Source organism: Gobio gobio, assembly GCF_949357685.1.
Source record: "Gobio gobio genome assembly, chromosome: 14".
NCBI lineage: Eukaryota > Metazoa > Chordata > Actinopteri > Cypriniformes > Gobionidae > Gobio > Gobio gobio.
In genome coordinates, this window is record NC_137107.1 from 53,995,427 (window position 1) to 54,011,429 (window position 16,003).

The following is a 16,003-nucleotide window of genomic DNA, read 5'->3' on the forward strand; positions in this document are numbered from 1 at the left end:
ATCTGTTAGTGGATTGGATATATTAGGCAGCAAGTGAACATTTTGTCTTCAGAGTTGATGTGTTAGAAGCAGGAAAAAGGGGCAAGTCAGGGTGACCAATCAGGGTGCCTATGCTGACCCCTGACCCCGCCCAAAGCACCAACAGTGGCCCGTGAGCATCAGAACTGGACCACGGAGCAATGGAAGAAGGCGGCCTGGTCTGATGATCACGTGTTCTTCTACATCACGTGGATGGCCTGGGGAACACATGGCACCAGGTGCATTATGGGAAGAAGGCGTGGCGGCGGAGGCAGTGATGCTTTGGGCAATGTTCTGCTGGGAAACCTTGGGTCCTCCATCATGTGGATGTGACTTTGACACGTCTCACCTACCTCAGCATTGTTGAGCCCATGCCTCGACGGGTCAGCAAAAAGGGGACCAATACAATATTAGGTCATAATGTTATGCTTGATCGGTGTATAATAAATAAAAGGCCTCCTGTCTGTCGTCAGATGTGCTGAATGATTGTTTCCTTCAGACTGTAATGCAGGGGACGATTCCTTACCTGGGAACTTTCCTCACGGATCTGGTGATGATGGACACGGCCATGAAAGACTATCTGGACGTGAGTCTCTCTCTTTATTGATCCAGACCTCGGCCACTGCTGAGATGAGATGCTAATAACCCATTGTTTCTGTGCTCTCAGGGAGGCCTGATCAACTTCGAGAAGAGAAGGAAGGTACATCAGAACCGAGCCAACCCTTCCTGATGATGATGGTGAACCGCTAATCTCTTGTCAATGCCGTGTTGTTGATGGCTCTGTCTCCCTCTGTAGGAGTTTGAGGTCATTGCGCAGATTAAGTTGTTACAGTTGGCGTGTAACAATTATAATTTCCGGCGTGTGTCCGGGTTCAGCGCGTGGCTCTCCAGTGTGGAGAAGCTCTCGGAGGCGGAGAGGTAAGACACCGGCATCCGTTCAGATGTGCAGAAACACACACACACACACACACACTCCTGAGTTCTGTTCTCCGTGTCCTGCAGCTACAGTCAGTCGTGTGAGATCGAGCCGCTCTCCGAATCGGCCTCCAACACGCTGAGAGCCAAGAAGAGCTCCGGCATCATGAAGAGATGGAGCGAGTGAGTGTGGAGCTTTACTTAGACGGCTCTTCCCAACAGAACACTTACATTTATATTATGCAAAGCACTGAAGGTACACAGTACATGTTTAGTTCTTGCGTTCCCTGTGCACTGCTTATTCAGGCCCAAAGATAAGGTAACTTTACATGTATCCTCCACGGAGAAGGCCATCAGTCCTTCCAGAAAAATGCGGCTTTTTCTTGTGATTGATGCGGGCAAAAATCCTTGATTATGCGGCACGTTTTCTTAAAAAATGCGATGGAAAATGCGGGATATTTATGCAATTTTATACGATAAAAAAAGCACTACATCACTGGGAATATTTAAGTTCTCATCTTGTTTTATTGAAGACCTTAATAAACACAGGGCTCAAATTTACAAAACATTGAGTCCTGTAGCTTTAAAAAAGGGATATGCTACAAAAAATGAATAAATAACTTCCTGTTTTACAGAGGTAGCTTTACAAAACAGACATTTGAGTGCTTCCAATTCACAAAGTGCAATCTCTTAAAGGGTTAGTTCACCCAAAACTGTAAATTGTGTCATTAATGCCTGAGCCTCATGTGGTTGGACACCCGTCAGACCTCCGTTCATCTTCAGACACAAATGAAGATATTTTAGTGTAAATCTGATGCTCTGAAAGGCCTCCATTGGCTCAACTTTACACTCTCAAGACCCTTAAAAGACACTAAAGACTAAAGTTACAAAGTCCATCTCACTACAGCGGCTCTACAATAACTTTATGAAGACCAGAATAGTTTCTGTGCGCAAAAAAACCCTAAATAACGACTTATATAGTGATGACGATTTCAAAACACGGCATCATGAAGCTTCGAAGCGTTATGAATCAGTGAGTCGATTCAGCGGTTCAGAGCGTTATGAATCAGTGAGTCGATTCAGCGGTTCAGAGCGTTATAAATCAGCGAGTCGATTCAGCGGTTCAGAGTGTTATGAATCAGCGAGTCGATTCAGCGGTTCAGAGTGTTATGAATCAGTGAGTTGACTCAGCGGTTCAGAGCGTTATGAATCAGTGAGTCGATTCAGCGGTTCAGAGTGTTATGAATCAGCGAGTCGATTCAGCGGTTCAGAGTGTTATGAATCAGTGAGTCGATTCAGAGTGTTCTGAATCAGTGAGTCGACTCAGCGGTTCGGATCGTTATGAATCAGCGAGTCGATTCATGATTCGGATCGCGTGTCAAACTGCTGAAATACGTGACTTTGGCAATCCAAACCGCTGAATCGACTCGCTGATTCATAACGCTCTGAACCGCTGAATCGACTCACTGATTCATAACGCTCTGAACCGCTGAATCGACTCACTGATTCATAATGCTTCAAACTGCTGAATCGACTCACTGATTCATAACATTTTGAAGCTTCATGATGCTGTGTTTTGAAATCGGTCAACACACCGGGAAACTGCTTTGCGCGGTCTTTTGCTGTTATTTTTGTTGGCAAATGGTAATTTGTGTGCTTCATCATCTCCACGGGGTTTGCAGCTTTTTGATGACGTTTGCATCGGGTAATTACGTCACTTCGAAACGTTCCCATGTCAATAGGGGGAAATGGCGGCCCTTGTGTGAAGTAAACGAACATTTTTCAACTTTCTGCTAATATATATGACTTTTTTGCAATGAAAATGTGGGGATTAAGAAATCATGCTAGCCACGCATTTTTTGCACATGGAAATAGGCAATTTACACGGCGAAAGTGCTGCGTACTTGAAAAAATGCGGCCCCCGTATAAATATGCGGACTCTGGCTGATTATGCATTAAATCATGCGATCGCATAAGCACGTTTTTCTGGAGGGACTGGACAATCCCACAATGCATTGCATTGCTCACTGAGAAGTATTCCCTCCATCTCCTCAATCCAGCTCTGAGGTGTTTATTGTGTCTCTCCTCTTGAAGCCGGCAGCCGGTGGGATCAGGTGAGGCCGGCTGCAGCAGTTCTGGCAGCTCCCACTCGAAGTCCTTCGATCAGCTGCGCTTCCCCCCGTGTCTGAGCGGCTCTGTGGGCGATGGCGGAGATTCCCTCAGCGTGACGTCTGCCGGATCCAGCAGCTCTGATGTGGAGGAGGTCAACATCAGCTTCATCTCTGATTCTCCTGACGCTCTGGAGAGGAAGGTGAGGAGATCTTCTGACTGACGCTGGTCCTCGTCTGGTTTATCTTACAGTGTCTCTCCAGAGGGCAGCTTCTGTATCGAGACTTTACAGATCTGTGGCGTAATGTCCCCGCCTACTCGCATGTCAATCATGAGGGTTTTAAGCTTCAGGGTTTTTTTGACTTTGATGAAAAGAGAGCTCAGAGGAGAATGCCATTGGTAGGTGTAACCAGGGCCGATGATATCGATGGGCGTTTCACACCTGGCTCCTTTGGAAGGTTTGTTTCGGAACATGGCACATTTTCAACCTTAGGTTCTGCCTTAGTTCAGTTTCTACCTTATTTCAGTTCTGCCTTAGTTTTTGCCTTAGTTTCTGCCTTAGTTTCTGCCTTAGTTTCTACCTTAGTTTTTGCCTTAGTTTCTGCCTTAGTTTCTGCCTTAGTTTCTACCTTAGTTTCTGCCTTAGTTTCTACCTTAGTTTCTGCCTTAGTTTCTACCTTAGTTTCTGCCTTAGTTTCTGCCTTAGTTTCTACCTTAGTTTCTGCCTTAGTTTCTGCCTTAGTTTCTGCCTTAGTTTCTGCCTTAGTTTCTGCCTTAGTTGCTGCCTTAGTTTCTACCTTAGTTTCTGCCTTAGTTTCTGCCTTAGTTTCTACCTTAGTTTCTGCCTTAGTTTCTGCCTTAGTTTCTGCCTTAGTTTCTACCTTAGTTTCTACCTTAGTTTCTACCTTAGTTTCTGCCTTAGTTTCTACCTTAGTTTCTACCTTAGTTTCTACCTTAGTTTTTGCCTTAGTTTCTGCCTTAGTTTCTGCCTTAGTTTTTGCCTTAGTTTCTGCCTTAGTTTCTGCCTTAGTTTCTACCTTAGTTTTTGCCTTAGTTTCTGCCTTAGTTTCTGCCTTAGTTTCTACCTTAGTTTCTGCCTTAGTTTCTACCTTAGTTTCTGCCTTAGTTTCTACCTTAGTTTCTACCTTAGTTGCTGCCTTAGTTTCTGCCTTAGTTTCTGCCTTAGATTCTACCTTAGTTTCTGCCTTAGTTTCTGCCTTAGTTTCTGCCTTAGTTTCTACTAGGGGTGTCCCCGACTAATGATTTACACATTCGAATCAGAATTGTCGAATCTTTCTATAGTCGACCGATAGTCGAATCATCTATGTGTGTGTGAATGGGTTGGGACTGGGAGGGGCACGACAGTCAGCAGGAGGGTAAAACTTTTTATTTTATTTTACACACTCCACACAGCAACAACTTTTAATAAAGCGACCAAAACTGCCTACCAACTGACAGACGAACTGACAATGGCTTTCTTATTTAGGTTTAAACATTCGTAAAACGTTTTCTCATAACATTTTAAAGCCGCGATCGAAATACAGAACATCACACAAATATATAAACAAACATTTTGATAAAGAAATCTAAACAAAATACCTGCCTAGAGAGGAAAAGAACACACTGACTGCAGACAGGATTTGCATTTCACATTTTGCGAAATTAAATTAAATCGGCAAAATTGCTGTGCCAGCATGCTTTCAGTGCAGCGCAACATCGAGACAACGAAAAACAATAAAAAGCATTAATTTACAGAATTAAATTAGAACAGAATATACATTACTAATAATAAAAAAATAGATAAAAACGAAATCAAGTCACAGGGAGCATAATAAATGTGTGCAAAATGCCAAAGTGCAGGGGAACATATGAAGACTTCAGATGCAAAAGCCTCAAAGTCCGTCTGACATCTTTCTTTAAAATAAGCATTTTTGACAGGTTTCTATGTATAGGTTTCTACCCAAGTACCGGTACTTCTGAATGGGCTGAGGCTGGGATTTAGTGGGTTTAAAGTGAAAGTATTTTATGAACGTATAGGCTACTATATGCGGAGAGCATTCACTCAGTGCATCTTAAGCATCTGAACTCTTCATATATAAAAAAACACAAGCCACAGTTAAATTAAGTAACTCTGAGTGACCAATAAATAAAATAAAAATAAATAAATTATTAAAACAACGAAAGTTTAGCCAGAATTGTGAAATTTCTCTTTTTAACTGCCGAAACCACAATAAACGCTAAACTGGCAGTTTTTTTAGCTAAACATGTCCACAGCAAATTAAAATTAGAAACGGCTGAAATGTTTGAAAACACTTGTACCCAATCGAAAAAAATCCCTTCTTTCACTCTGCTCGTGTGCGTTTGAGTCTTTTCGAATTGTGTGCGGGGAAAACCAACTTGTTAACGTTGGCCGGCTGCAGTGCGCTCTTAAACTTGCCCGTTTTAAGTGGAAAGCCATGTTTGTTGTTGATGAGTGCTGGGACATGGGCTGTTGGCACAACTTGCATTTTACTTTTTTTGGATCATCTTTTACTATTTCAAAGTGCATCCACACTTTAGAGTTTCTTATTCCAGACATTAAGTAATCCCTGCCGCCAAGATGCGCCTCGTCTGTCACGGATCAGGGAAAGTGAAACTTAAATCTGTCACAGGGGTGGTTAGATTTATTCACACACACGTTAAAAATATTTATTGAACGCTTCTTTCTTTTCACGTTTTTTTTTTTACAGCATTATCATAATTAAAGGCTGTATATAACTTAATATAACCGTACAAAACCAGTAGTTCTGTGTGAAATTAGACATTACGCACCCCCATATTGCCAAAATGGTATGATCCTCATTTCATAACACCCGCGAAGATTCGACTGTGAGATCGGTGGTCGAATCAGGCTCCGCATATTGATGCATCGAATCTTCGACTATTCGGGGTCACCCCTAGTTTCTGCCTTAGTTTCTACCTTAGTTTCTACCTTAGTTTCTACCTTAGTTTCTGCCTTAGTTTCTGCCTTAGTTTCTACCTTATTTTCTGCCTTAGTTTCTGCCTTAGTTTCTACCTTAGTTTCTGCCTTAGTTTCTGCCTTAGTTGCTGCCTTAGTTTCTACCTTAGTTTCTGCCTTAGTTTCTGCCTTTGTTTCTGCCTTAGTTTCTACCTTAGTTGCTACCTTAGTTTCTGCCTTAGTTTCTACCTTAGTTTCTGCCTTAGTTTCTACCTTAGTTTCTGCCTTAGTTTCTGCCTTAGTTGCTGCCTTAGTTTCTACCTTAGTTTCTGCCTTAGTTTCTGCCTTTGTTTCTGCCTTAGTTTCTACCTTAGTTGCTACCTTAGTTTCTGCCTTAGTTTCTACCTTAGTTTCTGCCTTAGTTTCTACCTTAGTTTCTACCTTAGTTGCTACCTTAGTTTCTACCTTAGTTTCTGCCTTAGTTTCTGCCTTAGTTTCTACCTTAGTTTCTACCTTAGTTGCTACCTTAGTTTCTGCCTTAGTTTCTGCCTTAGTTTCTGCCTTAGTTTCTACCTTAGTTTCTACCTTAGTTGCTACCTTAGTTTCTGCCTTAGTTTCTGCCTTAGTTTCTGCCTTAGTTTCTACCTTAGTTCAGTTTCTACCTTAGTTCAGTTTCTACCTTAGTTCGTTTCTACCTTAGTTCAGTTCTGCCTTAGTTTCTGCCTTAGTTCAGTTTCTACCTCAGTTTGTTTCTGCCTTAGTTTCTACCTTAATTCGTTACTGCCTTAGTTTCTACCTTAGTTCGTTTCTGCCTTAGTTTCTGCCTTAGTTCAGTTTTTGCCTTAGTTTCTGCCTTAGTTTGTTTCTACCTTTAGTTTCTGCCTTAGTCCCAGTTCGTTTAGGATTATATGAACATGGCAGTTGCGTTGGAGCGATTCTTCAGTGTTAAGAATGCAATGTAACCTGTATCATAACTCATAATGGTTAATGAGTTGCATAAAAACAAAGACTATATATATAGAAAGACCGTTTACTCCTATTTCTTATGAATGGGCGAAACTGTATTGCGCAATATGGCGTAATAGTCCCACCTTGTAAAGTAAAAGAGCCAATCCCTGATGGGTAAAGTCATTACATCACTGCAGCTGCCGTTAGATGGTCCGGTTCCCAGACTCGTGTTTAGGACCGCACATGCGCTTTGGCTCGTCTAGCCTGAAAAATAAGCTTTATTAACACTATTTGATAATAGGAAACAACATTTATGGGACAGTTCATGTCGGATTTTGTTGCTGATTTGAAATATGTTATTTAATTGTGAATTCGGCAAGCAGAGTCCAGGAGTCCCCCATTCAGATAGAAAGGACTTGGTCTTGTATGCCTGAAACAGCTGCCCGGAGGCGGCACAAATATGGCCGCGGAGTGAATGCACTTTCCTTGAAAGGGACTTTGGTTGCATAAAAAGCAGCAGTGCATCACAGTTGAAGTCCAAAGAGCGCCTAACCGAGCAAGAATCCTGTCCCCACAAAGCCTTGACCCCCGCTCTCATTAATCAGATGTGTGTATAAAGCCTCAGTAAGCCAGCGGAGCTATCATGATACTGAGCATCTCACCAGTGAGAGGAGTTTTACTCATAAACACATTTGAAGCGATGCCTTGTGTAAGCGAACCCAACCAGCAAGAAAATGCAACTTTGTAACAATTGAAGTCCCTGTCTCTGCTGTCTCTGTTAGTGACTGTAGCTTTACTTCCTTCCTGTAGACCTCCACGCCCTTCGTAAAACATTCCAATTCTACCTTAGGGAAGTGCGGCCCTACAGGAGACCTGATACCCACGGTACTCTCTCTCTCTCATCTCATTCCGTCTCTCCGCCCGTCCAGTCATTTCATCTATTCTGGCCGAGCTCATCACTCATCATCACTGGTGTTCACTGTGTCAGCGCTTCTGATATGTGTGTGTGTGTGTGTGTGATGGTTAACTGGTTGCAGATCACTCTAGTTGTTTGGATTGTTTCTGCAGTGCATCAGGGCACCCGACTAAAGACATGACTAAACCAAATTTAGTTCTCAGATTACTCGATATACACATTCTCAAGGCGTGTAAGAAGCTGTTTGACTTAAGCTGAGTTTCCACCGAAATTATCCGGAACAGTTTTTCCCGGGAACTTTACTTTTTCTCCCCAGATCTGTTGCTGTCTGCGTTTCCATCACTGTCTAAAGTACAGACTGTTTCTCGATTACAAGAACGCAAAGAACGGACTTCTCGTGGATTTACTTGCGTTCTTGGAATTTAACTCCGATGGTTGATGATGACAGAGCAAAAATAGCCCAGTGACGTAGGACTGCACGCGACTTTCCAGTTCCCGCTGGATTTCGTCCTCTGCATATAAGCTTCATAAAGCCTGAACCTCGTCGTCTGTCCATCGGTCGTATTTTTAAAAACTCCATCGTTGATTTGAATAGCATGGAGTCAACCAATCAAAATGCTGTGTGAACTCAACCAATGGGCTTGCTGCGATAGTCGGTGTTGTCGGCGTTACCGGTGTTCAGACACACCGGTTACATCACTTGCCCTCCGTGGCACCGCCGTCGTTTTAATTTTTATAGTAATCAAATCATTTAGTTCAGTTAGAGAACAGACCCTACAATTAAAAACTGAACATGTCTGCTTAATACAGTGTGAGCCGAAAGAGTCACGATGATCACGAAAGATTTGTTTTCAAAGCGAAATGCGTCTATTTTAAGAGAGTTTGTCATTGTATTGTTTTGTTGTTCTGTTTCTCCTTAAGAATAATAGGCTAATGAACCCACAATTCAAGCAACTTGTCCCCGAATTAGCACTAATTCTAAACCGAAAGTAAGATGAGCACAGGTCATTAATTCACGGTGTGTGTCCAGTCTGTTAGTTTTCCGTTTATGCCTATGGAAGCTTAACTTTCATAGGAATTCATTGAGAACACTTGCTTTGCTCCGCACCGCTCCGTTATGAATGCCAGAGCGGCTGTGTGTATTTTACTTTCGGTTTAAAATTTGCGATTTGAAAAGCCCCCGGTGTTGTCACCAGCCCTCACTGTCAACCAATCAGCATGTTCAGCACCCAAGTCCTAAAGTTAAGTTCCTGATCTTTGACTTTCTGAGGGGGGAAATTTTACCCGGAACTTCATTTAGTCTTACCAGACTCTCTACATTTCATCTGTTCAGAGAGTCTGGCCGCTCTCCATTGACATGCGTTTACTTCCTTGAAGGCGGGAACTCGAAGTTTAAAACTATTGGATCTGCTCAGAGTCACTCAGATCTGCCATAACCAATCGCTAACGTTTGGTCGTGAAGTATGTCATGCGGTGATGAAATATATTGGTCTTGTAAACACTTGCCAGCATTTATAGAAATACTAGTCTAGAAATGCATCCAAATTACAGCGCAACCGCACGGTGCTTTGCAGTGGTCAAAAAGGTTACATTCTGGTCAAAGATATAGATAATATATATTCTTGAAAACTCAGAGATGTGGATTCGGAGAGCAATTAAATGACCACACAACCTGTTTGTCAAAAGCAGTAGGTAATTCGGCCGGGTATTTTTACGCGTATGGTGGGAGACGGACAGCAATAAAATCACTGACTAGCCCCTGTAAATGATGACAATACCTTCCTACCCCACGAGAAACAATTATCGTCTGAATAGAGCTTCAGCAACTCCTTCACCACTATCAAACTTTGAAAATCAAAACTTTTCCCGGGCCACAACAAAACTCATCAAAGATTGTTCTTGCTCCGGCTATAACTTCTGGATACTCGGCAGCGGTGCTACAACGGACCGAACGGCTTCGCTCGCATCTTTTCTCCGCCGCCATTACTGAACTACAACTCAAACTAGCGCACGACATCAACGTCATCGTTCTCAGCCACTCCCTCTGTTCGCTGATTGGACCGGTGAAAAATTGTTTGGAGAAAACCGAAGCACATACAGCAATCCCAGACGGAGAACTGAGGAAAATAAAAATTGAGCGGAAGTACGTAGGAGGGCGGAACCAGGCTAATTTAGACCCTGGTCAAAGTCCCAAAGTCCTGAGGAAAGTTCCTGCGGTGGAGACACGGCTTTAGTCATCGGAAAGAACCGTCTCATAAGAGGCGTTTGTTCTTGATTCAGCGCCATGTTTGTTGTTGCATGCAGAGAACACCGCAAAACAGATACAGACATCTTTAACTAATGAAATCTGACCAGATTAGAAATGATTGTTGTGAAACCATTCTAATCACAAGTCATTCGGGACTCCTGGTGTGTGTGTGTTTGTGTGTGTTTGTGTGTGTGTGTGTGTGTGTGTGTGTCACCACATGACGATTTACTGTCACTGAGACTGTGGATTTGATCTGGAATCATCAGTTGCTCTGTCACTACTTTGATCAGAACTCAATCTCTGTCTGTCTGTCCTCCAGTTCTGGGAGTCCACGTCTCTCTCGTCTCTGGACGCGTCGGGTCTCGGCTCAGGTTCTGGCTCCAGTAGTGCCTCCTCGTCTTCGGTGTCGTCCACACCGGTCACGGCGTCCCGCTCACACAAACGCTCCGTCTCTGGCGTGTCCAGTTACTCGTCTCTCTCTTTACCGCTTTACAACCAACAGGTGGACGACTGCTGCATCATCAGAGTCAGCATGGACGTGGACAACGGAAACATGTACAAGAGCATACTGGTGAGAATCTAAAATGTGTACCTTGAATGCAATGTAAGTCGCTTTTCGGATAAAAGCGTCTGCCAAATGTGTAAATGTAAATGTAGAACGGCTTTACATTGGACATCGAGTCCCAACAGTACACTCTAAAAAAAGAAAGGTTCTATATGGCACCAAAAATGGTTCTTGGCTCGTAATCATAGGGGAACCTTTTTTAGTGCTATATGGCACCAATTTTGGTGCTTCAGCGGTTCTTCAGAGGTGCTATATAGCACCTTAGTCAAAGAACCGGTGAAGAACCTCTGAAGAACCACTGAAACACCAAAATTGGTGCTATATAGCACTAAAAAAGGTTCCCCTAGTATTACGAGCCAAGAACCATTTTTGGTGCCATATAGAACCTTTTTTTTTAGAGTGTACCAAATATAAGTACCAAGTACCAAACTAAACTTGGAGGAACTACATTAATACAGTTTGCGAACCCTTTAGTAGTAGATTTTGGTCTGATCAGATCTTCATCTTGTCGTATAACGATACACATAATGCACAGATCTTTGTATCGTTTCATTTATTGACTACAGTAACCCAGAACTAAATATCTTTATTGGACAAAGTTTCTGAACCTCTATCACCTGATTTAAAGAGGACTATTATGGTGCGTTCACACCGGACGCGATTCGCGCAAGTGATTTACATGTTAAGTCAATGCAGAGACGCGAAATGGCATTCTGCGGCGCGATTCGCACGAATGAGGCGGCGCGAAGGACGCGAATTGAGCGTTTGGAACGCGCGATTCGCTCAAGTTGAAAAATCTGAACTTTGGCGGATATTCGCACCGCGTTAACCAATCAGGAGCTGCTTTAGTAGTGACAACAATGAGGAGAAAATCTGTATATTAATATCTGGTTCAGACAATATGATTATCACTGTGATAACATTAAATGACATGAAACACAACGCAAAATGCAAGTTTATGTATGATCAATAATACACATGTAAGTAAAAGGTATATTAAGCTATACATGAAATAAAGCAAACAATTCAGTCAAACATTCAAAGTCAGTGCTAGTAGGCTAACGTTACAACTGCAACGTACAGTTATAGCCTAAAAATATAAAGTAATGAAACTTATCTTTGCCTTCAGCCTTAACGATTTGCCAGGGAACAGATTATAGATCCATGAGACCAAAGATCAGCCGTTACAAGACGAATTATATCTGGAGCCGCCACAGAGACATCAGAGCCAGCGGCAGAAGAACTGGCTGAGGAAAGGCTGATCTCACCGGGTTAATGAGCGCCGCTGATCCACTGGAGCTCACACACACACACACACACACACACACACACCACAGATCATCAGAGCCAGCGGCAGAAGAACTGGCTGAGGAAAGGCTGATCTCACCGGGTTAATGAGCGCTGACCGCCGCTGTCCGCTGGAGCTCACAACTCCCAAAACACCAGATCACATGTTCAAATAGGCACTCTTTATATAAATAGACCACATACTTGAGCTTTAAACAACTACATTATCGACTGAAAAAGTCTTAAAACTACGTTTTGTCACACATTAACAGTAGATTTTAACAAAAAAAGACGTGTAAACACAGCCCATGTCAGCCATTTCTCAACGAGACGAGCCGCTGGCAGAAGCCCCGCCCATGAGGAGAATCACGCCTGTTGTGAAGTGAAAGTCACGCGCGATTGAAGCGAGTAAACTCAAACTGTTCAAGCGTCCACCTTCGCGCGAATCGCGTCCGGTGTGAACGCCACATTAGAGTCACTGATGTTTCATTGACCTCTCTAAACGTCTTCAAGCTGATGTGCTCAAAGCGGTCAGCAAGGATACTCAATTTGGGATCATTTTGATGAATACATGAGTGAAACTATACGACGGTTTTGCGTTACGAGTTTAATCAGATTCTCTATCTAGTTACAGGACTTGGATGAGGATCTGATCGCAATGTAGGTCCAATTTACGCAGATATTCAGGAAAGTCTCAAGGGTTCACAAACATAATTTTGGAGCCACTGGCTTTGATCATTTCACTCCGAGGTAGTCCGTTTATCCGTATTTCTGTGCTTGTAAAATGTTAGCAGTAAAACAAAAAAGTGTGAAGTGAGGAATCTCGTCCCAACTACTCACATTGACGTAGAGTCTTGGAGGCGCTGTCAAACTCAAATGTTTTGTTTCCTCGCCACACATGGATCAGGATGTGTTTGTTTGTTTCAGGTCACCAGTCAGGATAAGACTCCTGCAGTCGTGAGGAAAGCCATGGTTAAACACAACCTGGACCGAGAGCGAGCCGAGGATTATGAACTGGTTCAGAAAATCAGTGAGGAAAAGGGTCAGTCGTCATACAATTACGATTTTTGCCTCGTCATCTTGCTGATCAGGTACATTTAGGGCGTTTTCACACCTGAAAGTCCGCACCAAGGTCCGAATCGAAGTTCATGTTTTGATACATTTTATACATTCGGTTAGTTTTGGTTTGGTTTCACATTGCAGTTATGCGAGCGCACTAAAGAACTTTACATGACACACGCGTGTCCACTCGTCTTCATCATGTGGGCGGCATCTGGACACTGATTGGTTTGTAAACGGACGTGCGTCTGACGTCAAGAGTGAATGAACGGACGCATATCGCCGCCACTATTGAACAGTCGCATTGCTTGACTATTTTTTATTCGTTACGTTTAAAAGTGGACATTTCAAGCTTTATATTCACATATTTCTCATGTTTGTGAGACGAGTATCTGCTGAGTTTGGGTTTATTTGAGATGCGCTCCAGTTCATGTGTAAAGCATGTGATCGCTCCCGCGATTATTGTCTGCTATAGACTATTTGCTTCTTATTTATTAAATCCAGGCAATTATCTGATTAAACGTTGATTAAAATTAAGATACAATTTATACAAAACGAAATTCCCATTAAAGAAATGCTTTCTAAGCAAAATCATACAAAATTTCGTTCAAAATTATTTCTGACTTTCTGTCTTCTGACATATTGCGCATATTTTCACTTTTCATAATCAATGTAGCCTAGGTTGAATTTAAAAATAACATTATAATATTTAAACATAAACAGGAACTTCCTGTAAATGGTCTGAAAGTCCGAACCATACAGAAAATGCTTTCACACTAGAAACGAACTGAACCTTTTTTCAGTTTGACGACCTCTTTTCGTCGGACCAAATTTCGTCTGTTTGGTCCGGATCGTGGAACGGGGGAGGTTTCACACCTGCAATTTTGATTCGGACCAAACTGAAAAGTCCGAAAATCCGGACCAAACAAGGTAGGTGTGAAAACGCCCATAGTCTGTGTTTGGTTGAACGTAACCTGATGATATTCTGTTTCCACGCAGAGCTGAAGATTCCCGACAACGCCAATGTTTTTTACGCCATGAACTCCACGGCCAACTATGACTTTGTCTTGAAGAAGAGAGGTTTCCCGAGGGCAGGCCGAACCAAACACGTGGCCAGCTCCACGCTGCCGCGAATGAAACAGAAAGGTCTTAAAATCGCCAAGGGGATCTTCTGAAGACTCTTGTTGCGTGATTTGAGCAGAACTGCTCGCCACCGCCTGGACTTCGCAAAGGCGCCATGAGGGGTTTGGCAGGGCCAACTCTCTTCCCGAGAGGCGATCGGTATGTTTACAGTCATTCCCAAATCTCCCAACGTTTGTCTGTGATGTCACGGAAGTGCTCGCCCCTTGTCGTAGGACTGAACCACGCAGGAGCATTACAGCGGTGAACTAATGCCACTGTTCTCATGATCACATGACAGGAAGAGATGTCTTTCCTCGTTTCTACCGCAGTGGTGCTTGGGTCGATGAAACTCCTCATGCTTTGATGAATCGTGAACAGAATTTGTGTTTTGGTGAACGTCTCCATCTTGGCTTCAGTGTCTTCTGTCCTATTGGCGGTACTTGTTCACGTAAAGTCACACTTCAGACCCGTCCCACATGCCATTATCAATCGGTCGCCAATTCCTGTTGAACGTGAATGGCTTCTGGGATTTCTATCCCAGACCGTTTGAAATAAAGATGAGGATTTGAGGTCCAGAGATATTGGCTGGGGTCATGATGAACCTGCACTGAGAAGAGAGAACATGACTGATGTGAAACTGCACACTAAAAGATAAATGAACATGAATTGTAATGAGAGTATGTTGTGTTTTACCTGTAGTTCAGTGATGGTTCTTGACTGGATACAAAAGCTGGGCGACACGGACCTGCCATATTTCCAGATCCTTTATACGTGACTGTGCGAGTGTGTGTGTGTGTGTGTGTGCGTGTGCGTGCATGTGCTTGCTATATGTTTTAATGTCTTTGTATGCGTGTTCATGTCTTGTGTTTTATGACGACAAAACCAAAAGGGCCAAAGATCTCTGCGCTTTTCAGAAGCGTCTCAGTCCAGTGAGATCAGCACTGCCTGTTCAGGAAAACCAACCGCTTGCCAAGATCTCTCGGATCGGATCAGAATACCACAGATAATCTGGTGCCATTTCTTTCTCACGGTCAAAGGAAATATTTAAGAAAAACAAAAAAAAAAGACTCACACACTCTGGTTTTGTATGTTCTTTTTTGTAATTTTTGTACAATATGAATTGTCCTTTGTACTTTTGCCTTTCATTTGGTTTGTGTGCGTGCGTATGTGTATTTATTGATTTGTAAATACTTTTTGTAGCATTGTACATTTAGTTTCTTCTCCCATGTAATTATAAATTAATATGTAAATATGAATATATCTATGCGAAGTTTATACCACTGCAAAATAAGGGATTGTGTTTCTTTTCAGCTTCTGTTCGTCGTCTTTTTTTCATGGTTTAAATTTGATATTGTTTTTTCTTTATGATGCACTGTTTCTAATATTGGAGAAAACGACTAATAAACACATGCAGTGCGATTCGATCATGGCCTTCCTCTGTTTTGCTCAGCTGCTGTATATGATGAAGAAAAACTGCTCTGTGGTCAGCAGGTGGCGTTATGGCGTCAGAAATGCTTGGGGAAAAGGTCTAAAGAAATGCAGATGACATGTTAGTTAAGCTGCTAAAATCACTACTGATGCACCGTCAAATCAGGTCTTCTGAAGCCACACACGGAAAAAAAGGAAATAATGATTTGATCATTTCCCTTCCAATAAAGTTCTGAAATCCCATTTTCTGCATTTAGAAAGAAAAATAGCATTGAAAATGTGCGCACTTGGATGACAATTCCGACCTTCATCAGAGGGAATATTGATAATATGAGCTCTTAACTTGGGTGACCATATTTTGATTACCGAAAACCAGGACACTGTCCGGCAAAGAGATACTCAAATGATACTCGAAGTTTACTCTAAGATTCCCTTATTTATTTCAATACA

The 16,003-nt window shown here is 42.6% G+C and overlaps 1 protein-coding gene across 4 annotated transcripts in view; it reads left to right on the forward strand.

Annotated features, from left to right (window-relative positions):
- Nucleotides 1-15,548, forward strand: part of LOC307137254 (ral guanine nucleotide dissociation stimulator) — a 42,293-nt gene extending 26,745 nt beyond the window's left edge. For 2 of the 4 annotated variants that reach the window (XM_079834811.1, XM_079834809.1), the window contains exons 9-17: nucleotides 518-604; nucleotides 686-718; nucleotides 815-936; nucleotides 1,021-1,116; nucleotides 3,028-3,244; nucleotides 7,739-7,813; nucleotides 10,412-10,663; nucleotides 12,872-12,986; nucleotides 14,003-15,548. In XM_079834811.1, the coding sequence (XP_079690937.1) occupies nucleotides 518-604; nucleotides 686-718; nucleotides 815-936; nucleotides 1,021-1,116; nucleotides 3,028-3,244; nucleotides 7,739-7,813; nucleotides 10,412-10,663; nucleotides 12,872-12,986; nucleotides 14,003-14,178 (1,173 nt within the window). In that variant the 3' untranslated portion in view covers nucleotides 14,179-15,548. The remainder of the gene's footprint in view (nucleotides 1-517; nucleotides 605-685; nucleotides 719-814; nucleotides 937-1,020; nucleotides 1,117-3,027; nucleotides 3,245-7,738; nucleotides 7,814-10,411; nucleotides 10,664-12,871; nucleotides 12,987-14,002) is intronic. The other 2 variants (XM_079834812.1, XM_079834810.1) reach the window with 1 other exon arrangement.
- Nucleotides 15,549-16,003: the final 455 nt, after the last annotated feature.